The sequence below is a fragment of the Nycticebus coucang genome, chromosome 2 (assembly GCF_027406575.1).
Source record: "Nycticebus coucang isolate mNycCou1 chromosome 2, mNycCou1.pri, whole genome shotgun sequence".
Taxonomy (NCBI): Eukaryota; Metazoa; Chordata; class Mammalia; order Primates; family Lorisidae; genus Nycticebus; species Nycticebus coucang.
In genome coordinates this window covers 91,427,456-91,455,157 of record NC_069781.1, presented here as the reverse complement: position 1 = coordinate 91,455,157, position 27,702 = coordinate 91,427,456, and the positions used below count along the sequence as shown (strand labels likewise).

Below are 27,702 nucleotides of genomic sequence, written 5' to 3'. Positions count from 1 at the left end.
CTTTTAATTTTTTAATATTTAGGAAGTTCTTCATGATTCATTTTATGGATGGAAATCTCTAAATAAATTAACAAAAGAAAACATCCACCTACACATATATGAACTAATCAAAGATACTCTGAGACCTACTCTACCACTGTGAGATGAAGCAAATAGAAAATTTAATTTTCCCTTCTACAAAGGACTGGGGATAGCACAGGAAGCAGCAGATCAAGTCTAGCCAATGAGCGGGAACGTGCCAGTGGGTGGCTGTGTAGGACGGAAGGCCATGTTCTCAAGTAAGGCACTGCCCCAGGAATCACTCCTGGTAAAATTTACAAAGGTCACTGGGGGAAGAAAGGGTTTAGAAGCAGCTCCTCATACAACCTTACCCATAAGCAATACATGTGATGTGTAAAGATAGGATTATTTGTTTTGGAATCTTAGTTCAGTCCTCCAATCTAATAGACAGGCCTCTTTTTACACACTCGACTTGTAGCTAGATCTAATTACAACCTCCTTATACCGTGTAGCTGATCACTGCTTGCTGATCTTTTAGGTGTTGATAATTGGAGATTTCTTTCAGGGCTTTGCTCGCCAACACTGACCTTTGAAAATCTCCCATATTAAGCTACGTCTATTCACCCTTAAAAGTGGGACGAGATAATCTAGAGATTTCAGGATGAACAGCACCCAACACGGTGCCTGGACCCAGGGCAGTTGCTAAATATCTGCTGAAAAAATGGACATGTCAGACAAATATGGCCCCTGAAATAGTACCATGCACTGTGAATCTTCTCAATGAGCATTGATTAACAACAATCAAAAGCAAGCACAGATGGCAAGTTACAGATGTCTAATGAGGTCATGGAAACCTCACGTACATCAAACTGATAGAATTTTTTTAAAAAGAGAAATTGGTGATACTTAATTACATTTCAAATAAAAGAACTTCTCTTTTTATGGAGTTCAAATAGTCAAAAGAAATGATTTTATAATAATAATTTGTGGCATCTTAAAATGGACAATTCTTTAATGATTTTTAGTAAGATAATTATATTTCATCTACGCACACAGAATTCTCTCTCTCTCTCTGGCACACTGTGGTAAAATCAGCTCCTCTTCATAACCCAGTAAACGGGTCCTGCTGACCTACATACCTCACCAAAGTCTGGTTGTGCAGATCCCACACGGCAATGTTGCCATCACTGCAGCACGAGAAGCAGACCTTTGAGTCGGGGCTGATGGCCAGGGCATAGCAGGCAGGGGCTGAGGATGTCAACTCTGCCTTGATGCGTGGGGTTGGAGCTGCCAGGTCCCAAATGGACAGAGTACTGGCTTCCCCTCCTACAATTAGGGTACGCCCATCAGGGAGCAATCTGCAGGAACGGATGTAGTTATCCCTGTTCTGTAGAGACAAAAACCATCAAGAGATTACTCATGAGGAAAGGAAAACAGCATTAACACGAAAGCAGAAATCCATAAAAGTATTGTGTTCCCTCCTGGTTTAATGAGCCATTTATACTTATGACAATGATAAAGTAGATTAATGCTAGAAAATTACATGAAATTAGGGAAGTACTTAAACTTGATCTACAAAACTGAGTACTGAGATATTTAATCTTAATTAGTACCAAATTGCAAAGATCTAGACCCACTCCCACCACAACCAAATTAACCAACTGCCTGTGTCATGTGCACATACAGATAAACACATGAGGATACTAGTGCAGGTGACCACACAGTCCTGCAGCACCCACACCGTAAAGTCCGGTATACTCAGACTTGGCTCTGCTATTGAAAGGTCCTATTACTACTGTCAAGAAGGTGTCAGGAGGGTAAAGACATCTAGCCAGCCGTCTGTTCCTTCTGCCTGGACCTGCATTATATGATGAAAGGACATCAAGGGTATGATGAAAGCTTCACTATTCAGAGGCAGGACCCAATCAAGGAATCTTAAGTTAACAGGAAAGAAAAATCCTCCCAACTCGTGAGGTCACAAGACTCTTACGTACATTTAACTATGTTAAATTGATCTAGCCTCATGTTACAGGAAACATTCTACTACTAATAAAAGGTAAGAAACCACACTGAATTTCCCATGCAACTCGAGATAAAGCCAACAAAGCAGCAATGGGGCTGGCTAGTGTTTGAAACGTGAAGTAGTGTTACTCTTTACATGTGACAGATGATGAAATCTGAAACTGTTGTGTGGGTTCTTAATTTTCTTAACTATCAGAGAGGAAAACAAGTGATTTGCCTTTACCCATGGGAGGCAGGGTTAATGAAAACTGTACTGGTGCATGAGCCACATGTGAAGAACTGGATCATTCTGCCTCAAGGAATTGAAAGAGGACACGCCTCCAAGTGAAAGACCACAAACCACATATGACCAACTACCCACCTGGGATTATTACTTGTAGTGTTGCTCATATATCCAGTTCCCTGCCATTCCTTCCTGTTTTCTGAATGAAATTCTAAGTTTTGTTCATCCATGTTCACTTACCAGACAGTCGAGCTGAGAGACAGGACTCTTATTGCCAGGGTGGCTGATGTCCCAGACCTTGACACAGCCCTTCCCACCCGTGTACACGTGTCTCGTGGGGTTGCTGATGGTCACTGCACACACCACCTCCCCGTGGTTGAGGGTGTTGATCTGGCGAGCATGTCGGGGGATTCCGGGTCCAATGAGGGCGTCGGGAGGAAAAGGGACAGGCTGCATCTGACCATCTGCACTAACATGGAAGGAGTATGCTCTAAGGCAAGGGAGTGGAGAAAAGATAGGAAGAGGGGAATGTAACTAAAGTTATTTAACTTTTCAGTGTAATGAGATGAGAAATAAAATATTTTCAGTGTTACTTTGCAAGTCAAATTTACCCACACGGTGGAGAAAAAACCCAGGTTTTTAGAGAACACAGCTAAATCTACGGCTGACTCTTTCTAAGCTGCTATGTGACAATAGCAGTTATTTACCTTCTGTGAACTTTGGTTCTAATGTCTAAAAAGAAAAGAATGCTTCCTATACCTCAAAGAGAATTAAATAAGATAATCAATGTCAAATACAGTCCCTACCCTTTCAGGGGCACCCTGTAAATACTGCCTTTCAATTTGAGTGAATCATAGGCCTGCAATGAGATTTTGCCTCTATACCAGTTGAGTTAAGCAAGTGACTTAACTAACAGAGATAAGTAAGCCAAGGTCTCTAGGATTAGATGTGGAAATGGCTGATGTTCACAAAAATAAATAAATGAATAAATAAATAAATACATGAATAAATAAATAAAACCTTATGTTAATATCTTGATCAGACTTAACAATTACAAATCCTAGTAGAACCAAATGGAATGAGAACTGGAAAAAGCATTTTGGGCAGCAGTCCCAGATGCTCACCTGTGGTGGAGTACCTATCAGCAGCTACTTCCATCTCTAGCTCATTTTCAGGGAAAGGCCTCAGGTTGTGGAAGCATTTGTTTCTAAAATGAGCTTAAGTCAGAGTATTCCCTCAATAGGCTCATCTTTATTTTAAGAGCACTGAAGTTAGGCAAGGATTAGTCAGGCTGCCGTGATGGATGCTGGGTTTCTGGAAGCAGGAGATGCCGGTGGCGGGTGGGAGGCAGCGTGGCCTGTTCTGAGGGCTATCATGGGCAATAACCACTTTTGGAAATTCTGTGTTGGCATGGAGCTTGGGAATGTGCTCTGCTTATGGGAATAAGTTTACAAAAGACATACCTAGAAGAAAATACTTGAAGATACACAAAGAATAGGAACTTGAATCAAACTGTTGGGAAGCTTTAAGATCAAATTAAAACAGTTTAGGATTCCGTAAGGTAAAAAATCTATAGGCTGGTCACATTCATCCAAATTCAGCCCATTGCTGAGGGCCCTCATCAACCACCAGAATGTTTCCAGAAAAGACTAGCTAGGCACTGTGGCTGTGAAGATGTGGGTATAGGCAGTAGAGAGCTTTTGCTTTCTCTGCAGATGACAGAGAGCTGTAAAAGAAAGTGGTAGGTCTGACTTGCTCAGGCAGAAGGAGGCAGGAAGCTAGGAAGCCAACGCATGGAGGATATTACTTGAGTCAAACCAACAGGACCTAAAGACACACTGGACATGTGACCTGAAAGAGAGATGCTAAGGAGGACTTTAGGGCTCAGAACCCAGGTAACTAGGCAGACCACACTACCCAGTGAAGAAGACCAGGACCCATAACTCAGGGGTACATGTGAATAGGTAAAGAATCTGGTTTTCTTAAACTTGAGGGCAGATGGAAATCCAAACAGCTATGATTCTGGAGAGAGGTCAGATTAGAAATCATTCACAAAGAGATATAGCTAGAGCCAAGAAAAAAAAAAAATCCTGGAGCAGACTATGCAGCGAGAAGTGCACCAGATGTGGGAGCCAAGAGAATGCTGACATTTCAGGAATTTCCAGCAAGAGCGGTCGGGGAGGTAAATTATCAGTAGAGGCAATGAAGTGGAAAGAGGGGGAAGATGGCCAACTTAGGACAGTTCACTAGGAGGTTCATCCGGTTACCAAGGATTTCTCAAGTATCTTAGCATGCCGAGCACTATGCTAAGGATGGGGGAAGAAAGAAACCCACATCACATACCCTGTTCTCTGGAAGTTAGGACCCATGGTGGGGAGCACAGTCATTAGTGAGAGGCTCACTCAGTGTAACTATCAAAATGTCAGATGGTCAGTGCTATGAACAACAGAAGTTCCACAGTACTGTGAGAATTTGACAGTGAAGAGGACAGGGAAATAGCCAATGGGGCTACCAAATACAGAATGAGTGTAAATCATCTAAAGACAGAATGCTGATAAAGAGTATGGCAAATATGAAGGCAACAGTAAGAGGCCATGTTTATTATCCATTTATTTAAAATGGATAATATTTAATAAATGTCTCATATGTTCTAGGTCAGGGGTGGGGAACTTGTGGCCCTCTAAGTCCTTAAGTGTAGCCTTTTGACTCAAAGTTTTACAGAACAAAACCTTTTATTTTTATTAACAAATTTTTGCCTTTTATATTTATCTTTAATTTCTAAAACGAATGTACTTAAAATACCAAATTAAGTTTTGATGAAATAATCCTCCCAGACCTGCAAAATTAGAACATTAGTAAGACACGAGGGTTAAACTGACAGCTGCTATGCTCATGATTTAGTTCTAACTTCCCCTGCCTGACTGGCGCCACTACTGTATAAAGCTGCTTGGTGAGAGCTTATGAGGGCCAAGTACACCAGTCTGCGCTATCACCTTTTGTCAACAGTGCACTGTGTTTCTATTTAAAGTGGAATTTATGAATAGATGCACAGCTCAATAGTATTTTTTAATTGTGTCTGCTTAAAAGCCCATCATGTCAAATAAGACCTAGAGAACACTGAAGGGAGAAAATGGTTTTTTTTTAATGATTGGGAATTGCAGTATTATCTTGTTTCTGCTAAAGGTAAGATGATTTCCTTGCTTTGTGATAACACTCAGAAGGAGCACAAACATTTTAAATTAAAGGGAGAGGCACAAGGTTGTATTGTAGAAATTAAAAGATAAAAAACAAAAGCAAAGCAAAGAGAAAGACAATTCTTACAAGCAGTGGTATGACCTGGATAATGCCACAGAAGCAACTTATGAAGTAGCTTATATATCTGGGAAAAAAGAGAAGCCATCAGAGATGTAGATTGTGAAAGGATGCATTGTCAAAGCTGTAGGATGCTCAGAGCCCAATAATGTTTCAAAGTACAAACTGCCTCTTTCAAGGAGAACTATAACCAATTAGCAGCATGGATTAGCCTTCAACTTAACACAACTTAAATACAATGCAATATTTAAAAAAGAAAACATACATTATTCAATCACTTTGGATAAATCAACTGATACTACCAACTCTGCAGGTTTTACACTTCATTCAGTTCATAACAGAAGACTTTCTTTGCTGCCAAGAGTTATACTCGTTTTGGGCACCCTTGTGCAAAGTACCCAGGGAATAGAATATCTTCAACAATTTGTAAGATAGGTGCTGTGAAGTGGGATTGAATTTGGTAAATTTAGTGAATGCACAGACAGTGCACCTTACATGACAGGAAAACACAAGGGATTTATCAGGCAGATAAAAGAAGTCCCTATCCTTATAATAGTCTATATCGGGGTGAAGGAGATTAACATATAAATAGGTAAATAACTTCAGACAGTGGTAAACGTTGTTACACATGGTTGCAGACAGAAGAGAGTAGTAGGCACATGCCAAGAGCAATGGTCTGGGATCGGTCTGAGGACGCAGCATAGGGAGCTGAGACATGGAGGAAGGACACAGGCCTTGAGTATATGTGTGTGTGTAACGTGTCAGTGAGAAGGAACAGTTAAGTGCAAAGGCCTTGAAGCAGAACAAGTGAGGAAGCCGGAATGCACTGTGTGAGTAAAGGGACAGGCAGGGCCCAGACTAAAAAGGGCCTTGTAGGCTGTGATGAGTGTGGAAATTAAGCAGAACGGGAATTTAAGACTTAAGACACGATTCAGTTAATGTTTTCAAATAATTTGGTTGCTGGGTAAAGAATAAATTGTAGGTGGCAGAATAAAGAATAACTAGTTAGGGGGCTATTGCAGTTATCCAGGGAGAAGGCAGTGGCTTAGGAATAGGAACAACCAGAAACAGAATTTGGAATTCAAAGATCAGTTTAGTTGGGTGGAGGTACAGAGGTTGCACTGTATGAATGTTTGGATTCTGGAGGTGATACAGTTAGGGGTGATAACAAGTTCTTCTTTATGAGCTTATTAAGTCATAGATAATTGTAGTCAAAAAGGGCAGATGTTCACTAGAGACAAGATGGTCCAAGATCCAAAATGAACTTATTGGGGGGATATTCTTAAGGAGTATCAGAGTCAACCAGGATAATGGCAGGCCCTAACTAAAAGACTCTTAAAACCACGTGTCAAGTCTAACATATGGAGAAATAGCCCAGGAAAGGAAGGCCAAGTGGGGGTACTCAAATGGTACAAGCATGAAAAGGAGCAGGATTTTCACAAAAGGGTACAAGAGTTATCTTTTAGAAGAGCCTAGGGATGGTGAAAACTACAGCCCTTAACAATTCCACTACAGGCCTTGAGGCCAGTAAAGGAAGTGAAAGGCCACCCTTAGAGGGCTGCAGTTAAAAGAGGCAACCACAGGACAAGGCCAGGTTTCAGTCTAGGTAAGGAGTGGAAGGTAGCAATGCTTATAAAGGGTGAAATTCTAGGGGATGACAACTGAGAAAAAGGGTAATTGATTTAGCAATTAAGAGGTCATGAAGACTAAATCTTAAAGGAATGAAAGGTTATTCCAAGTTTAGATGGTCTTATACATTCTTAATGATAATTTATTTGAAAAGACAATCCTGTACTCCCCTCCAGAATCACTAAATGGTTTTTAAAGAGCCTGGAGAATTTAAATTTTTAAGAAACCAGGCACACAATTTCTTCAAAGTCTTCAATAGGACATTCTATAACTCAGCCATAACCACTCTGTGAGCACCTATCATGTTCTTGGAGCTTTCTTTTAAAGAGTCCAAGTAATTTCCAAGAGCCTGCTTTTTTATTAAGAACATAATATGGCCCTTTCCTTGTAACTAGCAAAGAGTCCTGGAATATGTAAAGAAAGTCAACATTTCTAGCAATCAAAGACTATTCTCTGTCAAATTAAATACAACAGTATGTACTAAGATCTCCTATCCACATATTCTAACATTAATGTCAAGCTAAGTTTACAAAATTAGGTGAGATATCTGGCCCTGCCCACAACTGGTTTATAATTTAAGTATGCTGAGACTAAGTACAGAAATGACTACGTGATTTAAAAAGAAAAAAATGAAGTTTATGTTTCACGAGAAACATGGTACCAGAGATGGGTTTTAAAGAATAGAAGTATTTTACCAAAGAGGGAGGAACATGGAAAAAACATTTCAGGTGGTCAGAATACAAGAGAACAGGACTGCAAAAAGGTAAGGGGAAATGATCTAGGAAACCCCTGGACTGGTTTTAATTCAAGAATTCATTTATGTAGTAACAACCCCTCAATTAGTGAGTGGAGGATCTACCCAAGCACAGTCTGACAAAATAAACAATATCTATTTCTTTATATCAACATAATGCTACAAAAGAGAGGGCTGAGAATGCTAAGCTGAGACCCTCCCAGAATTTGCTGAAGGGTTTTCTGTTGGGAAGAACAAGTATGACATTACTGGGCAAAGCCATTCATAAAATAAACTTGGTAGCAAGAAGTAGGATGGACAAGAGGAATAATAAACAATTATTATAATAATCTGGTTCAGGGGACCTAAACTAAGCAAAAGCGAGGACGGCAAGCTAGAAGAAATATTGGGTATACAATTCTGTAGGACTTAATCAATAAACTGTGAGCAGGGAAAACCAATAGTAATAACTGAGTTTCTGCTCTCAGGAAACAAGAAACAAGGTACTAGTAGTTTACAAAAAGGGGGGGACAAGGGTGGGGCAAATTGGAAGGAAGACTCTAGACAAGGCCAAGAAACACACTGAAGATGCCTAGCTGAGACATCAAACAAATAACGAGAAACATGGAGCTGAAGCGAGAGGATACAGGGAGTCATAGAAATACAGTCATCTTCACTCCCCTTGACACACTCACACCACAGGAGAAACTGCTAAGAGTGAAGAATGGCTCTCTAGCAAAAATGGTGCCAAGAAAAGTAGAAGAAAATTTTAAGTTTGGACTTCTGACAGAACAGTTTTTTGGGCAATCCCAGCACCTGCAATTTCCTCTTTTTCAAACATGTACACTTAAGTAATTATTCTAACTGATCATCATTCAATGAATACCCAGAGTATCTGAAAAAGGTCCTTGGCCTTCCCACCTACAATTCATTTCACTCTGTTTAAGAAGCTCGTTCTGCTATGCTGTACACATCTCTCTAATGATTCAGAACACCTTCTCCAAATTTTCAGTATCTCACAAAATGGAACTAGACCTTGAATTTACAAATAAAAAGTCTGGGTATTTTGCTTTTGTGGTATTGTAGAAAGCCAGGTTCTAAGCAGCATAGGAACACACACAAGTTAGACAATCAACAGTTCTTGATGGTTTTTACCATGTATCAAGTATTACTTTCATTATGAAAATCTTGCTTTATCAAAACAAACAAATACAACAGAGAAAGATTTATGAACTGTGAGCAGCCTGCAACCCGTTAACCTGAGAGCTTTTTGTTTTTGCTGCATTCACGTCATAGCCCACACAATTAGTACTGTGGTTTTCATCAATTAGTTGTACATCATACACTGAAGTCTCATTTTAGTAGTCATTGAGGGAGAGAGTCCACTTTTGGCATATGCTGAAATCAAACTACATTGTCATTCCAATTACATATGGAGTGGAACCTTTGCTAATTTACCTGAAGAAACAAGAGGATCCAATGCAAACCGTCAAATAAATGCTACTTTATTCATTAGTTTTTAACAAGCATTTAATTATAATTTTTGATAATATCTAGCAATTTATTTGTTAACAATAATTAGGAAAGAGATACACAACTGTTCTAAGTCTGCCTGGAGAAAGGCACTTACTTTGTGAGTAGGTGTGGTGAGGGAGGCTGTCAGAGGATTTATTATGTTTTAGCATACTTTAAAGTTTTCTGTTCAACAAATATCCACAAGGCAAAGTTTCCTATGATCTGGAGACCCACATAGTCATTATAATCATTTTTGTTACAAAAATCTATATGCATATAAATGAATGTAAATTTGTATGTCTTGAGATCTTATTACATAAAGACACACCAATGACAGAAAACATGGATGTAATTTACCCCATCCTATCGTCCTCACATCCCTGGTTCAGAGATGAGTAGAGAGCCAAGCTGAGCTCACAAAGTTAAGAAATTGTGCATGAAGACATGCACTCTTCCCTGTGGGCCACTTGTAAGAGTCAAAATTCAAACACGGATCTGCCACACTTCTGAACCCATACTCTGTTGACCATTGAATTTTGGTATTCCTAGTGAGGTGTCATCTGCCAATGGCATTAAATTCAAACATATCATTCCCATGTACAAAATTCAAAATAACAGTCCAATCCCTTAGCCTACCCAATAGGATCTTAACCCAAAAGCCAAGACTGGAGGAAGAAAAGGAGCTCAGCTCATCGCCCAGAAGCACATCCTGAATCAGACCAGTAGTTTAAATGGCCAAAACCCCTAAACCAGTGGTTCTCAACCTTCCTAATGCTGCGGCCCTTTTATACAGTTCCTGTGGGTCGCGACTCTTCAGGTTGGGAACTGCTGTTAAACCAAGACTGTCATTGCTTCTTTAAATAACACCTATACACTTATACTTTTTGTGGCCTCAGAGCTGAGGCAGAAAGTATCACTTCATTCTCTCCAGTAGTTATTTGGTATCTCTGGATGCAACTGCTGGTTACCTAAGTGATTAACTATGAAAAGGGGATGGTACTTCTTCCCTAAAGGGCTTCTAATCTCACCTATAAGCTCATATAGAATTCATAGGTATATGATTCATTATTTGATCAATCCCTATGACCTTGTTATTTAGTCACTGTTTAAAATACACTCAACTTTCACCTTCAAATACAACAGACTTCTTGGTCAATAAGACTTGTCAGTCAACAACTATTTGCAGAACACACACAGGTACACAGAATTTTATGCTAATTGATATTTATACCTTCAACTCTCAAGGAACTCAAAATCTAATTTGCCTTGTTTCTCTTATTAATCAGTCAAATATTTACTGAACAACTTGGCTATGGAACCTGCACTGTTTGATGCAATGAGGAAGTTTTGGGTAAGTCTGCAGAGAACTAAGTTTTGAAAGGAGGAACCAAGAATCTGATTGATGAGATGAAAGTAAAGAAAGGATCAAGGTCAGGCATGTTCAACCCTAAGGAGACAGGGAACACAGGGAGAAAAAGAGGATACACAGGAAGCATGAGGGTGATAATTAAGTGCCTGAGTGTGAGGTAGTGAATAAACAAGCAATGAGAAGTCAGAGAAGGGGGAGGTGGCATATGCTCACTCATTCATTTACTGAACAAATATATATTGTGAGGGCCAGGAACCAGGTGCTATTCTAAGCAGTGGAGTAACTTCTATAACCGAATAGCAGAAAGTTCTGCTCTGGTCTCGTATAGTCAGGTGTGGAGAGGAAGAAAATGGCAACAAATAAGCATTAAAAAGGAAGGGGAGTAGGGAAGAAGAATAGGGAGGATATTTCATGGAAGTCTGTCAGGGAAGAATACTCTGATAAGATGATGTCTTAGGGGACTAAGACAGATGGTAAGACACCGAAAAGGTGTTACAGGAAGAAGGACTAACAAGAGCAAATGCTTCAAGGCAGGAAAGCCTCTGAAAGACAGGGCATTTAGCTACTCTTGAGGGTCAAGTGTGGATAGCATTGGCGACTGGGAGGTGGCATGCATACAATATACAGTGATAGAGGGAAAACCCACTAAAAGAGCTACGAACAAACATATACATGTGACTAACAAGGCAAGGCGGGTCTGCTTCCCAAAAGAGAGGAGAGAGAAAGCCAGAGATTTAAAAGGAAATGCCACTGTTACTCTACAGTAAAAGTCTTCATGTCTGGGAAGATAAAGGCAATAAGCAAAGAGCTGTGGTTCGTTAGTAATAAAAGGGTGTATTAAAAATAAAGGATTTGGAATGAGATACAGAGATCAGAATGTACAAGGAGGCTGCAGAACTGATGCGTCACATTTCGTACTTCATAACTCAAGGAGGATGTGAAGACATACTATGGATGCCCAGAGCATCTAGTATAGGAAGCCAATCGAGCAAGTTGCCTTTTCTGAAAACAGAACTGAGCATAAATACACTTATTTCCTTTCTGCCTTTGAAGTTTAGAGTATCTGCTTCCAATATATTCAAATGTTGAGCACCCAAGTTTGCATATAATAAAACTTTTTGAACGAAGAGTTGCCTTGAAATCAGCAACAGACGCACAGAAGCCATGCCTGCTGCTGGAGATCCCTCTGTCATTTGCATTCCCACATTAAAGCTCAAGATTCTAAACTAAACATACAAAACCCCCTACTTCATTACCTGTTTTCTTGTGATAAAAGAAAAATACTTTGTAAGGTAAAAAATGCAAACCACAGGAAGACCGCCCCTCCCCCAGGTACCATCTAGCAGTGATGGAAGTCTAATGGGCCAGCAAGGGACCAGAGTTTAGCATGCAAACAACACAGAGACACAAAGTACTCACGGTTTTCCTCCTGGAATGCCTGTCAGGTTTGGAGGTATTGCTGGCACACGCATGTGATGATGTGGATCAAATCCCACCTAGAATCCAAGCCAAGTAACAAAAACATGCACAGTTACACATTAACCCACTTCACTCATAAAAAAATCTATTCTAAAATCTGGGAGACGATATTCTTTAAAAATAAGATTTTAGATTGAGATATATACAGAAGTATTTATTGCTGAAATGACAAGGCATTTAGATGGTAGTGTACTGAGAGGTGGAACGTACATGAAAAAAATTATACTAATTACTGAAGCTCATGATAGAAACAGAGGGTTCATTATATTCATTATACTATGTGATAATTTTGTAGGTTTAAAATTTCCAAAATATTGATTTTTTTTTAAAGACATAAAAACTCCCTCACCTTATAAAAGATGAATCTGAAGGCACAATTACATGTGGCTTAATTTATAAATACACACGTAGATAGACGACAACTCTCTGTGCTCTGAAATATTTTTGTAATAGCCCAAAACGTACCACGGGTGATCTCCCGTAGGCGGCGGCAGCAGCAGCAGCAGCGGCAGCTGCACTCATCTGGGGGGAGATGTTGTGCAACCCAGCATAGGCAGCTCCGGGGCTGGTCAGCTCTCCATTCATCCCAGCATGGGGCACAATCCCAAATGGGGTTGGATATGGACAAGGTACTGCCATTGGGGTCCTTAGGCTCGAGGCTGCACACCCAAATGGAAGGAAGAGAAAGAACGACCAAGAACATAGGTAATGCTATTGAAGACATTCTTAGATATGTTAAAAATAGAATCCATGATTCAATGACCATATTTTAACATTTTTTTTTACATGTCAAACAATTTTTATAATTGGAGTAGAATTACTTTAAAAATAAGGAACACTTCACGAATTTGCATATCATCCTTGCGCAGGGGCCATGCTAATCTCTGTGTCATTCCACTTTTAGTATATGTGCTGCCGAAGCGAGCATGCGTATTTTAACATTTTCCAAAAGTAATTCAAAGCTTCTTAAGACTTCATTCATTCACATTATTTTACTGACCACCCACCATGTGTCAGACAGGATTGGTATCAGACACTTGGTTCAGGTTAAGCAACTCTGCCTAACAAGCATTCAATACTGTCATTACTTTTACTTTATCGCACTCTTTAAATTGCTTTACAATCTTTGAAAACAGAACCACAAATATATAGAAATAAATTTTTCTTACTCACCCAAGGGGTCAACTCCCGGTGGTTTTCCAGGTACAGGCCTTAATCCGGGAGTGGAGTTACTGCCTGGGGTGGGCGCATCACTTCGTGGAGTAGGGGTATTAGACTTTGAAACAGGAGTAGTAGATTTTTCATTCTAATAAGAGATATAAAGAAATACAACAACAATTAGAATATGCTTTTAATAATAATGCTAAACATGGAAAAGATAAAGAAGGGGGAAAAAAAGAAAAGGAAAAAAGGAGAAGAAAAAGAAGAGAAAGAAAAGAGGTTCTTCAGCGTGGGCCTTTCATTTCTAGGAAACTGGTCCAAGTCGGACAGATGAAGAATGAGGATGACGAACCTTGATTCTCTGACTGTGACTGTCTTTAGTAAAGACTGAACAGCTTAATGTTGGGCTCCTGGTAGATTGCTCACATCACAAGAGGCTTCCTGGTCAAAAAGGTCCCATTAGAAAAAGGATCCAACCCTGAATTATCAGGAGTACTCAGTACACAGCAGGTGTCATTAAAAGAAGGCCAGAAGGCCAAGAGAAAAAACAACAAGGAAAAAACTTAATCGAGCTCCCTCTTAATTTGCAGACAAATTGAGAGGTTTCCTTTCCTTTAACTGTGAATTCCAGAAGTTATTTGAAAACTAGTTTGCCTTTTTTTAAGATGCTGTGTTACAAGAAAATAACTGGTTGAGTATAAAAGAAGATGTACCATGCAAAAATGCAATTAACTAGATAGCCACAGAGGAAGAAGGTGCAGAGAGATTATCCTGACTCATTTTGCATTTGTGATTTGTGGTCTGAGTCAAGGTAGATGCTTGTAAATGACAGATTACTTTTTAGATAGGAAGGGAAAATTATTACAGTCATATGTAGCTTGGTAATTCAAACAAAGCTAGCAACAAAATCATATCTAAGCCCCAAACTAAATTTACCATAAACCACAGGCAACAAATCCATCTCTGTAACCTCAGTGTACATTTTTCATCTTTACTAAGAAAGATCCCTCTCCTATCATAGCAAAAAGTATCACAAAACAAATACCTGTAACTGACAAGTTAGTAAACTTATTCTGTTCCAAGCATAATATTGCAATTAAATACCAAACATAAACATAAAAGTCTTAGAGAAAAATGTGAAAAATTAAAAAAAAATTAAGATCAAAATCAAACCCAAACATCATCTTAAAATGGGCACCACTCAGAAAGATGGTAAAGAGCTACTTACAAGGCTAAGTTCTTTGGATTTGGAGGAAGGAGTACTGCTGGAAGATGCAATAGAGGCCGGACTAATTGGGGCATCTTTCTTGAGCAGGCGTGTCTTGTCCAGGCCATTCTCTCTTGGGGAATGTGCTGGGCTCCCTCGAGGGGAAGATGGATCCTACAAAGGAACATCATGGGTAGTAATGCAGCACAGCACATTCACAATGCTGGGGTCCTTGACTGTGAACATCTCTAGCCTAAAAGCATTTAATAGCTTAGCAGTGCAAAATGTTCTGGAATAGATAAGATTCACTGAAACTGCCCAAGAAAATGCTACAATATTTATAGTACTTATTGAAACCAAACCCCCATCAATCTGCAAATTACTTGTCAATAAAATCTGCAGGCTGACCACAGATATCTGGTATACATTCACTGTGACAGAAGAAGGACACTTAAAATACTTCACAGAAAAGAACCGCAACAAAAAAGGACCAGTAACTTACACAATCAGTAATAAACAATTTTTTATGTAAATAAAAAGTGAGTCCCTTTAAGAAATTAAGAAAACATTTTAAATATTAATTGTTTGGACACTGGTCTTTGTTACAGCTGGATAAGAGCAAGAAATTAAAGTAGCCACAAACATACCTCATTGGAAACATCAACCACCAAGTTGTCATCACTCTTCTCACCATCGCTGTCCTGCATTGAGAAGCGAGAAGCATTACCTCCTCTCCCCACAAAATACCACATCTTTAGTCATATTTCCCCTAGGTAAGTTCAGATTTCTTCCTCATCTTATGAAAATGAACTGTACCAAACAATGTTAAAACACTTTAAACATACTATTTTCTTCTTTAATCCACATGATAATGTTACAACCTTGAGTTTAAAAAATTGGAACTGATGGCTTGTTTACTCTACTTTAGAGTAGAGGCTATAAACTGGCATGCCCAGGATAAATCCAGCCTACAGATGGGTGTGGTTTGGTCTATCAGTATTTTTAAAAACTGAGTTAGTAGACACAATGTTAAAATTAGCAGGTAAAAATCCAGATTTCCAGCTTTTCATGGGGTCTGCAGCCCTCCTAAGCCCCCCAGCAAAGGAAGATGAGCAGAGCCTACCTGTGTCCATACCACTCCCATCCAACTTGTCCCTTTTCACTCAGGGACCTGCCCAGAAACCAACACAAATGAGCTTTGTGCCATGCTAGGGACAATCTGGATATCTTTAGAAATTATATTCTACCAAACTTGACGCATATGAATCCATCTAGGCTTTTTAACAAATTTTCTATGATTTTACATTTTCCTTAACATTTCCAGCTAAACACAAAATTAGACTACTTTGAAATATATGGAGGGAGAAAATATACTATAGAACAGCAGTTTTCGACCTGTGGGTTGTGACCCACAGGAACTGTATTAAAGGGCCGCGGCATTAGGAAGGCTGAGAACCACTGTTATAGAAATAATAACTTGTCCATGTCTTTTATTAGCTACCAGATGAAGCACTCTACTCTCTCACATATACATGCACCTGTATACACATTGGACTTCAGCTCACCAATGGAGATAGAGCTATAAAGGCAATAAATATGTTTAAGGATGTTGTCATCCTGTGTTCTAGTGTTGGCTGGTAATAGACAAAGGGCAAAATGGTTGCTAATAAAAGCAAGGCAATGAACTTACATAACGAGCTGCAATTTCCTTTTCTTCAGTTTTCTGCTTTTTGCTCTCCGAGGAGTAGTCTGTGGAGTTTCTGTGCTTCTCAGCACCTCGGAAACTGGCTGATGGGGATACTGAAGAGCTCTGGAATTAGAAGTGAAACAGGGTTGAGAAACTATCACCCCTTTAATAGAGTGACTTTTTTAGTTACTTAAGACTCTTTCCTTTTTGTTCTTTAGTACACAACTGCAAAACTGTTAAGAGGAGACAGGAGAATGGGAGGAGATGAAAGGTACAGAGAAAGATAAGGAAAAAAAGACAAGGAGGAAAGGAATGGGGAAAAAATTAACAAGGTAAGAGGAAGCAAAGAGATGGGATAGTGTGAAGAGTGGAATAAAAAAGGGTGGCAGGGAGAGTATAAGCTCAGAATAGAAGGAGTTTGGTCCCAAAGACATGTTTGCATGATACAGCTGAAGCACTGTTAGAAAGCTGGGAAGCCAGTATTTCAAGCTTCTACAGAGAACTATGAATACAGTTGAGCGTAAGAGATAAACAGTAATTCTTCAATGGAAAAGGAGAGGTAGTCTTTGGGAATTTGAGCAATCAAAAATGGTGGTCATATGACATGAAGGTCATATTTACAGGTTTTGCCCGGCCCCACAGTTTAAGGGCCTATGGCAGAGTGGCAAGAAAAACAACTGCAAAAATGAACATTATTCCTTTCTGACAGTTTTTTTCACAAGCCTGCTCTTTTTTAAGTTCTAGAAATCCAGGAACCCCATAAGGCCAGGGAGTAGAGAAAGACAGGGCAGGCCCCTTGGGATCACAGTCAGCTCAGGCCACATGGTGACCTACCTATCTGAAGCACAGAGAGTATGCCTGCCATAAAGGCCACATGGTAACTGGCACATTTAGATGGTGCAAGAGTTTAAAGTCATGGATGAGAAGTGAAGAAATCACCAATGAAAACTGGGATTAACTGTGGCTAGCATGTTACAGGCAGACAAGAAGGAAGACCTAAGTAACAGCTAAGTGTGAGGGGAACTGGGTTGAGCAGGGCTGCCCTGTTGAAGAGCAGACAGCAAAGGCCTGAGTAGCAAAGCCACTAAGGCAGGGCACCAGGGCAGGGCTCCCAAGTGTGAAATTAACCTAGCCCAGGGTAAGAAAGAGCAGTAGAAAGAATACCTAAAGATAAAATGTCTAAGGAAAAAGTTCTAGGAAGAACAAAGAATTTCCACCAAAACATCTTTGACATCCAAATCAATAATCTTCCTCATGTATAACTTTGTTTCTTGTATGTCTAACTCTTTGAGATTATTATTTGCTTTATATTTATCTGTTGTTAATAATTAACATTTATAAAGATATACAAAGTCTACAAGGGCCTCTTAGGGAACTATGGGAGACAGTACAACATCCAGAATATCTGGCTCCATTTTATTTCCCTGAACCATAATGCCAGTTTCTTTTGGGGCATCTCTACATGTTCAAAGCACACCATTAGAGGAAAATTGAGACATTTTCTACATCTTGATTTGTACAGCTACCAAGACATAAGTGTTCGGTTCCCAAGGTACACAGGTAGGAGCTTAGTCGGGGAGAAAGGACTCACCTACCCAGTGAGTAGGTGCCCACTACTGGAGCTTGGGGCGGGGGGTGCGGTGGGGGGTCTCTAAACCTTTGCCTGCTGTGCTAGCCAATTTTATATGAATACTCTGGAAACTGTATATACCGAACTCTATAACTATGCCCATTAAACATTTAACCTTAAAGTTAGTTGCAAAAAATACCACAGGCTTATTTAGTAAGGCTGAAGATGAAAGCAAAATATTACAAGCCAAACAGTTCTATAAAGTGACCTACGTCTTGAGTTTTGTATGTTTCCACTGGTTCCCAACCTTATTCCCAAGCCACAATGCTTGGTTCGACGCTTCTGCTTCACTTTTAGAACACAACCCAACACAGGAGGTTTTTATGATCACTGCAACAAGGTGTGAAAACATCACTTGTGCGCTACTACCTATTTTGTGCCAGAACCCCATTTCTATTTTCTCCCCTGTACAATCTACCCTCACTTCTGAATTCATATTTCCCAAAGAGAGATTTGGCCACTTCTCACTCCTCCTCCACAAGGACAGTTTCCTACTGTCGGCAGAGGGAAAATGGCTGTTTTCCTAAGTCCTCATTCCACACCCCAGCCTAGAGCCCTGGCCTTGTCTCCTACAAGGGCATTGTGTGCTGGTGTTCCCGAAAGCTCCACGTATTTTCATCGCACCTCTAGCCTTTTCTCCTGACTATGGCAATGCCCATTCTCTTAAGATCCATCTTTTGAAATCCAGCTCGCCCTTCTTAAGAACTGGCTCTAATGTCACCTTTCAGAGATTCCTCAGATGCTTTCTGAAAGACTTAACGTCTCATTCCTCTTTGTTCCCTTAACATTTTGTTGTCCCATTAAGTGAAATACTCGCAATAAATTTATCACTATGTTTACAAGGCCATTCCCACTTCAGGTGGCGGGTTCACAGAGAGTGGGGGCACCCAACACAGTGAGCATTAAAGAACTGCCCAGAAATGTTCTTGAACACAAAGAACTGAATATCCCCTCTGTACTTCTCAACCTTAATCCAAAATTCAGATGATACATTTTTTTTAGAGGGTCACTTGGATGAATAATCCCTAAAGTAAGAGTTTGCAGTGGTATCCTTGAAATTGGTAATATGACAAGCTTAGCACCTTCTTCACCTTTATTCCTTTACCTACCTCTAGCTGTCTTCAATCCAACTAATTTGACATTTTACAAAAAGAAGAAAAACTGTATGCAGGTGATAAACAACTATCTGAATACTATGATTCTGATATACTCTCCTGAAAGTTATTTACACATTGCTCAAAATCTCTAAACAATGATGAATTTCTGAAAATTAATACTAAATAGTAATGCCTATGTAGATTTTTATACTTATTTACTAGCACACATGTACAACAAAATAGCTTTATTTTTCTTAAACTGGCTGCTTTTGGTTGTGCAGGCAGCACTTTTAAATTTTACTGTAGAACAGAGTTACATGTTGGAGTTTCCTGGTAGAATGATAAAGTAGTTAATTATCACTAGCATTAAAGGTTAAGCTGCACAATGGTACTAGGGCAATCAGCAAGGTTCTAATAACGTAATTGCTCTGGAATCAAATTGGAGTTGGCACTGACTCTCGTCATGAATCTCAGAAGTCCACCATTCTGTCACCAGAAGTCCATTTGGATCTCTGCTGGGCATGTGCACAGGAGGAATTAAATAAATACTGATAAAATCATACTTTTACTAGAAAAGCATTTTTATTTCTCTTATAACTCTAAACACAAGTCTTTGGTCATTACTGTGCATGCATGTGTTGTGTGTATCTTAGCAAATCTGTTATGAATCAAGAATCATAGTCATAAGCAATGGCTGAACGGCTGATCCCTAGAAGGCAAAATATCATGAATGTGAATGTTTAGTAAAGCTCTGTATTATGAAAAAGTAAATACTCATACTGGCACATTAAAAAAAGAACAGGGTAGATGTATTCAGTTAAAGAAAAAGGGGGAAAAACAAATGAGAAAAAAACAAGGAAAAAATAATAATTTTTTTTAAGTCTTATTGTATTGAAAGCCTAACTAAACTTTAAAGACAGATATTCCTAATTTAACAAATCAGATTCTCATTTTTTTTTTTTTTTTGTAGAGACAGAGTCTCACTGTACCGCCCTCGGGTAGAGTGCCATGATATCACATAGCTTGCAGCAACCTCTAACTCTTGGGCTTACGCGATTCTCTCTGGATTCTCTTGCCTCAGCCTCCAGAGCAGCTGGGACTACAGGCGCCCGCCACAACACCCGGCCATTTTTCTGTTGCAGTTTGGCCGGGGCTGGGTCCGAACCTGCCACCCTTGGCATATGGGGCCGGCGCCCTACTCACTCAGCCACAGGCGCTGCCCCAGATTCTCATTTTAAAATAAGAAAATTCCAGACCCTAGTTTGAAGTCAGATAGAAAACTGATAATTCTAAGCAACTTGAAAGGGACAGCACAGGCCCTCTCTCTACCTTTACTCCCCAGCCACCTCAAGATAAAAGATGACCAATCCCATAAAGTAACCACTTTTTCCTCAAAGAAGGTAATGTTGTTATAATTAGCTAATTTTAATAACAGGGAGCATAGATTTTAATAGCAGGCAAGAGCATCTCTCTGGAGTCAGACTGCTTGGGTTTAAGTCTTGAGTCCTTCGCTTAATAGCTGTATAGCTGCAGGGATATTGCTTAGTCTGGGATAACAGCACCCAGTCCTCACTCACTTAGGGCTGCTTTAAGGACATAGAAATATAATCCACATAAAGGAGAAGCCACAGTTCCAGACATACAGCCTCACCCCTCAGCAACAGCAACTCATTCCATGCTCTAACCTGCAGTCCAGCCCATTTTGTTTACTACAGAGACTGGGATGATGAGTGGTGAGCTCTAAGGGATTTTCTATTTTAAACCTCATCTAAGGACTATTCCAGACATTTGCATACTGTTTCCCCTCACCATCCATATTCAGGTGGTTCATAATGATAGGGTTTAATAAGCAGTTATTAACCAAAACACTTCTTTTGACAATCACAACAAGGTTATGGTTCAATATAGCACTGAGACAGGGCTATAAATACCACCACCACAATGGACTTTCCAATTTGATTTCAAATGCACATCATGCTAATTCTGCTTTCCATTGGCCAAGGTGCAGTGCTCAGACTTTCCCAGCCACTTATAAGATAATGACCAGGAAGAACATGTTAAAGGTCAAGCAGGCAAGCATGATCAAGAAGCCTAAAACTCATTTGCTATGCTCATCAGCTGTGGCCTTCAGAAACCTTATCTACTTGGTAACAAAGGGCAAATCAATTCTCAAACTGATGAAAGAGATAATGAGGTGGCAGAGGGCACCATGAAAATCTGGCTAGGGTGACTGCAGGTCCTGGTTTACCCTTTCTACACCTGTTGTCCGAACTTCCCTTCACTCTCAAGAACAGCTCAGTTTAGATGATATATTGTATTGTTATTCAAACTACAGGTCATTCAGCACAGAAATTCTCAGCAGTCTGAGTCAAGGACAATTTCAACTGAGTTTGTTTATGACAGTGAGAGCAGGGAGAACAGAGATACAGGTGGACAATGACCACTGTAGATCTTTACTGATCCCATAACTAAAGCCCTTAATCTCAATTTCTCTGCAACCCTTCAGAAAAACAAAAGACCTATGCCTAAAATTGAAATGAAAACTGGCGATTTTCTTGAATTCAGAAAGTCAAAGGTATTGACAAAGATAAGCAGGGACTCCACACATTCCTCCTACTAGAAAAACTGACCTTCAGGAGGATGAGCTCTACAATCATGACTTATGCAGAGTCAATCATGTTCACTAGTCTTCAAAGCAAATTTTAAAAATACTTTCAGCAAGTTCTGAAGTAAAAGTAATACCCTGAACAAACAAACCTATGTACACAAAATGAACATAGTACCATATCCCAGCAGCATTTCTGGTTAATTTTATTGTACCATACTATGGCAAATGTTTCTATTTGCATTTATACAGCTCTTTATAACAGAAAAAACATTTTAACATATAACTATCTCATTTATAAGAGATAAACAGAGAATATCTCAATTGGAAAAAATTAAATATAAAAACTTTAAGATGAAAATTATTTGGTCAAAATGCACAAAGGGACTCAACACTTGAAAATTTATGTAAATTAACTTAAAATTTATAGGATGCTGGTGGTGAAAAATTTAAATATGGTAGGGGTCTTAGCCAATCACTGGTATCAGTTTACTGCTCACTACAATAACTTTTTTAATATAACCTGTTTAAGAAGGTCATTAAGAGCACAAACTGTATATAAACTTCACAAAAGTTGCTTTTTTACAAATTAACATCAATCAAAACTCACCTTCAATAATAAGTGGGACTTTGATGAAGACCTGCCCTTGTTAAAGGAAGATTTAACATAATCTCCATATGAAGTAATGAGTCTATTCTTAATAAATATTTCACTTTCTATAACATTACCTGAATATATTCTTTAGTATTTTTATCTGCTTCTCTCCTAGTAAGAGAAACTTGAGTCAAAAATAAATTTATTAGGCTGGGCACAGTGTCTGATCCCTGCAATGCTAGCACTCTGGGCAGCCAAGGCGGGTGAAGTGCTTGAGTTCAAGAGTTTGAGACCAGCCTGAAAAGTGATCAGGCTGGTCTAAAAATAGCTGGGTGTCATGTCGGGCACCTGTAGTCCCAGATACCCGGGAGGCTGACACAACACAATCACTTGAGCCCAAGAGTTTGAGGTTGCTGTGAGCTGTGAAGCTATGGCACTCTACGTAGGGTGATAAAGTTAAGACTCTGTCTCAAAAAATAATAATAAATTTATTTTGCAGATAATAAAAATATTATCAAACCAGAGAAACTGATGGAAGAATAATTAAAAAGCAAGCCAGTGTCTACCTATAATGGTCATGCTGTATGAGTATGAGAGTCAGATAGTCCTGGGTTCAGTATCAGGATGTAATGACTTTGGACAAGTTAATGAACTTCTTCTTAAGTCTTCATTTTCACTCAAGAACTTACTCACAAGTATTCAACCCACTAAGCACAGGAACACATGAAACATTTCATGAAATACATACACTGAAGGATGAAATATACACTATATTTTTCAGTGCTCTGTAAGTCAAAATACTTAGAATATGTAAGTCCTACATAATTTTTTCCCTTCATATTGTGGAAAATATAGTACTTGGGTATTCAGTCATGCATGTTTTGTTTTCATAGCCATGGTATTATGTATTACTTGGGCAGGATAAAATGCCCTAATAATTTATAAGGTATCAATAAAATAGATTTTAAATTAGAACATTATCTTAATGTCCTCTTGGGGTTTCAAGACTGTTACTTCCCCTTCCTGGAATAAAGTTGTTGGCTCTTCCCCAGAAATTTCATTAAATACAGTTACTTTAGCTGGCCAAGCTGAGCTGTTAGAATCTGATGCGAATCTGAAGCTTTGATGCCAAATATATAGGGCTGATTCTTAGGTAGGAAGCTCAGCTTCCCTCTTGATAGCCAGTCTGCAAGTGGCCCAAGCTGCGAGCCACAAAGGACGCTACCAGGTGAATAAGAGGGGAAATCTACCCCCTTACCACTGATGGAGAGGAAAACCCAAATCACAAGCTAAATTAATCAAGTTATCTCACTCCTAATTCCTGATTATTAGAGATGGCACAGTCCATCACAAAATGTAATAAAAATTACGAAGTGCACACAACTTTGTACTGCATACATCTTTTAAACCATCCAACTTCCCCAAAGCCATTTCATGCCCTTCAATCCAATAGATTTCCTAAAAGTCTGAAGAACCTAACACTCCTATGTGCTTTTGACATTCACCAAGAATTCCCTGACCTCATTAATACCAATTCTGTTAAGTCTTGTTATGTTGATTCAGTCTAAATTATAGTCACATGTACCAGACACCTTCTAGGATTGTCATTTTTCAATATAGTAACTATAAAATATATCCTAATCTATTTACACAACTACTGCCTTAAACCCAATGTTACTAAGTCTCACTGGCAAGTATGATGCAGTACATGAGTTTGCCCTAAAAACAAGACAGCAGGAATGACGGGCGAAAATTTCCTTCCTGGTTTTTCTGGGAAGGTGAATTGGCTTTAAACTGATTTCTGTACTGTGTTTTTTGGAATTAAACAATCAACACACTCTTAACAGCTGCTCTGAAAGAAGTTGAAGTAAGGTAGCAGTTCCAAAGGAAAATAAGTGACTAAGCTTTAAGACTTGGCATGTTATCTCTTAATGGACCAGAATCCTCGTTTTAGTAACTATTAAAATTTATTGGGAAAGAAAGTCTTTTCATGTTGCTATTTTTTCCCTCTGGTAAACTGTTTTAATCTATTTAAAAGGTTAAACATTTTTTTCTTCCACAGAGTGTTCACTCCACAGAATCTGATATTGATATGGCTTATGCTTATGTCTTATGCATTATACATGCAAATATACGCTACATAATGTTTGAGGCTAATTCAGCAGAAACATAGAAGAACATGACAACATATCAATTTAAAGGGAGACTGCCTAACAGTTTTAAGTTGCTAATCTGGCACTCCTAGTCTTCTTCATATCATCACAAAATGGTTAAATAGTTTTCAATGATAAATTACGTAACCATTGGTATTAGGTTCTTAATTAAAATATTTAAGTGAGTTCTTTAGAATGCCACTGATAAACAGAAATAAAATCACATTTTATTTTTTCTAATAGCCAGATTTTTAAAAATGTCAAAGAAACAGTACAATTTAAATCATATATTTAACGCAAAAATGTCAACATGTAACCAATATCAAAATTATTAATGAGACACTTTACATCTTTCTTTTGGTATTCAGTCTTTATCAAAATTTGGTGTACATTTTATACTCATAGTGCATCTTACTGTGGACAACCCACATCTTACTGCTAATAAGCCATATGTGGCTTTGGTTATCATATTAGACAATGCAGGTCTATAAGTTCTTGAAGTCTCAACATCTATTAAGAGAAGCATCTAGCACTTAAATAAGTAGTGGGCTTGATCTGGCCCCTGCCTATTTTCTCCAATCTCATCTGAAAGTCACCTTCTCAAAGTGTTGGACACCGTAAACGTGTCCACCTCTCAGAGCCTTAATGCAGGCTTCTGCAAGAACCCTCTCTCTTCCTATGCTCTGAGAGGCTATTATATTTAAAATGTCACATCCTCAAAAAAGTCTTATCTGTGATGCTATCTAAGGAGCTACCTCCTATAAATCCATCATAGGCCCTGTGTGCTTCCTTCCTGGCATTGTTATTGTGGCCATTATTTTGGTTACTTGCTTGACTCATCCACTTTAATAGAAGTTCCTTGAAGGCAGGGACTATGCCTGTTTTGATCACCAAGTAAATTCGGCACTTTGTGGTTGCCTCCATTAATAGTAACTGAACAAAAAAAATGATTACAAAACTTGATTCATATTTCTTACTTGTTCCCATATTATTTTCATGACACTGAGACTTCTTAAAGGCACGAACTACCATGTCTTCTTTATCTTTAGCGCTCACTATAACTGTCATAACAGGTGTGTGTGTGTGTGTGAGAGAGAGAGAGAGAGACAGACAGACAGACACATGTGCAGGTATACATAGGCATACTAAAGGAGGTGAGCAACCTTCCAAAGAGGCAATTTTGAAAATGAGAGGTTAATGACAATTTTCAGGACTATGCTGAAAAGACTTTAAGAGGAAACCGTGCAAACAACAAAACTGAAACAAAGAACAGAATGTTACTGGGTAGAGAAGAGTCAAAGGTGGTCCCTTTCACTACTCCAACCCCTACCAATCCAGGATGCAGGCCCCTCCCTCAAGGTCAGTGCCAGGGTTAGCCTTTGGGTGGACATGCAAAGAGCAATGCAATGAACACCTATTGTTAAATAAATGTTAACAAGGCCACCAATTTTTTTCTTTATTCAAAAACAAATAAATCTTCCATATGAGGGAGGCAGTTGTCAACTGGTTATCTTTTTCCTTGTCTCTCATCACACACTCCTCAGTGTCTTTGACCATGAGAAATAAGTATTACTGAGGTCTGGCCATTGACAGGGCAGGATTTGAAGGAATTCTGTCTGACAGACTCACCAGAGAAGAATACAAGCATCAGCAATTTTTCTGTGCTACTCACTAGAGACCTGAAATGTTATTCCCCCCAGAGACATGTGGTAAAAGAAAAAACATCCTTAGTTCTTCCTCCCCACCTTTTTTTTTAACTGGGTAGTAAGTTACCACACACAGGTGATAAAAGATAAAGCCAAATATGAGGCAGATAAACCTCAGTCTTAAGGTTCATCATTAATATTTAAGTGAGTTGTTCTTGGAAGGGGGCTTGTTTTAAAACGACGAAAGGGAAGGTTTGTTTGCATTGGTTGATTTTAAAATCATAGATGACTACTTAGAGCTTTAGGTAAATCATGTAAAGCAACATAAAGCATTAGAATCAGTTGTGACTGACAGTGACTTTAATCCACTCAGGAATGAAACAAATGAGATACAGATACTCAGTGATATAACATCATTTCATTCTACAGATATTTTAGGCAGTAGCTTTCATAGGACACTAGATCTAACAATCTAAGAGGCTTTGGCAAAATGTTTAAAATTCTAGAGAAGAACAGGATGATCTACCCAGCATATGTCAAAATTACCCTGTTCTAACCAGAGCATTCTACCAACCAGTGCTGAAATGTTGAAAGGTAAGAGTTGTGATCTTATCACTCACTGCCCCCCTCCACAAATTATCATAGGTTAGAGGGCTAAAATATAATCGACCCTGTTCAACTTGCCATCCATCCCAGACAACTGCGAGCACTGGCCCGTGGCTCCTGCTTCTGTGACCTTTCCTGCTCTCCTTCCCCTTTTTCAGTCTCCCCTAGCATCCTGTCCCCCACTCTCACCCGCTGTCCTGCCAGCAATACCTCTGTCAATATTCTGTCTTGCTGGTGGTGTTATGGGCTAAAGAGGTTGTTGACCCTTATTCTAACATGTCCTTTTAGGTTAATTACTTTTGTATACTCAGTGTACCCAGTGACATTTAATCACTACAGCGCCTCTCAGTAAACAGAAATGAATGGAGCCAACTGCAATTTGGCATTGAGCTAAATGGTGTGGTAACAACAACATGCTGAAAATGGACTGGAAGAAAATATTCTCACTCACCACAAAGAGAAATGAGGTGAAACAATATTTGATCAATCACTATTTTATTAAAAAGAAAAAAAACACTAGCTCAATGGTATGTTTCAGATATTTAATACTAAATATGGTTCCAAGGACATCCTGCATTTTATAATGCAGGGACAATTCATTAAGTGTTTGCCAAATTAATACAGATAAAAATAATTCAATGCACAGGTCTGATTTTTGGGTTCTTGTCTTTCTCCACACGTGTGTGCACCATTCCGTCACAGACAGCCCCTCTGCTAAGGCAGCCAACAACCAAGCCTCTTCCAGTTTGTATGCTTACAGGGCATAGTAATAGAGATGCAGAAGATCCCACAAACTGATGCGTGCAAGAAAGCATCCAGGAACACAGAATTAATCAAATGTCGTATCACAGACATTTGAGCCATTGACAAAGTTTGCTAAAACAGATACCCACAGATTTTTTTCCATTGGGAATAGAGTGGGTTGCAGCCAAGGACTTTCAATGCTATTTGGCAGACAGAAAATGAGGCTTTACTCCTTTATCTGTAGCATAACAAAGACTTTACAAGGAGTCTGTGTTATAATACCAGTGGA

General features: G+C 39.1%; 1 protein-coding gene and 1 non-coding gene across 18 annotated transcripts in view; both read right to left on the bottom strand.

The window, feature by feature from the left end:
- TLE4 (TLE family member 4, transcriptional corepressor) overlaps positions 1–27,702 on the bottom strand; it is a 150,476-nt gene that overhangs the window by 5,212 nt on the left and 117,562 nt on the right. For all 17 annotated transcript variants that reach the window (XM_053575846.1, XM_053575853.1, XM_053575870.1 and 14 more), the window contains 8 exons: positions 16,341–16,460; positions 15,298–15,351; positions 14,672–14,824; positions 13,456–13,588; positions 12,748–12,941; positions 12,223–12,299; positions 2,486–2,735; positions 1,140–1,387 (listed from right to left, as the gene is read on the bottom strand). In XM_053575846.1, the coding sequence (XP_053431821.1) occupies positions 1,140–1,387; positions 2,486–2,735; positions 12,223–12,299; positions 12,748–12,941; positions 13,456–13,588; positions 14,672–14,824; positions 15,298–15,351; positions 16,341–16,460 (1,229 nt within the window). The remainder of the gene's footprint in view (positions 1–1,139; positions 1,388–2,485; positions 2,736–12,222; positions 12,300–12,747; positions 12,942–13,455; positions 13,589–14,671; positions 14,825–15,297; positions 15,352–16,340; positions 16,461–27,702) is intronic.
- Positions 13,107–13,210, bottom strand: LOC128580050 (U6 spliceosomal RNA). Its single transcript, XR_008378410.1, has one exon. It is a non-coding gene; the product is annotated as a U6 spliceosomal RNA (small nuclear RNA).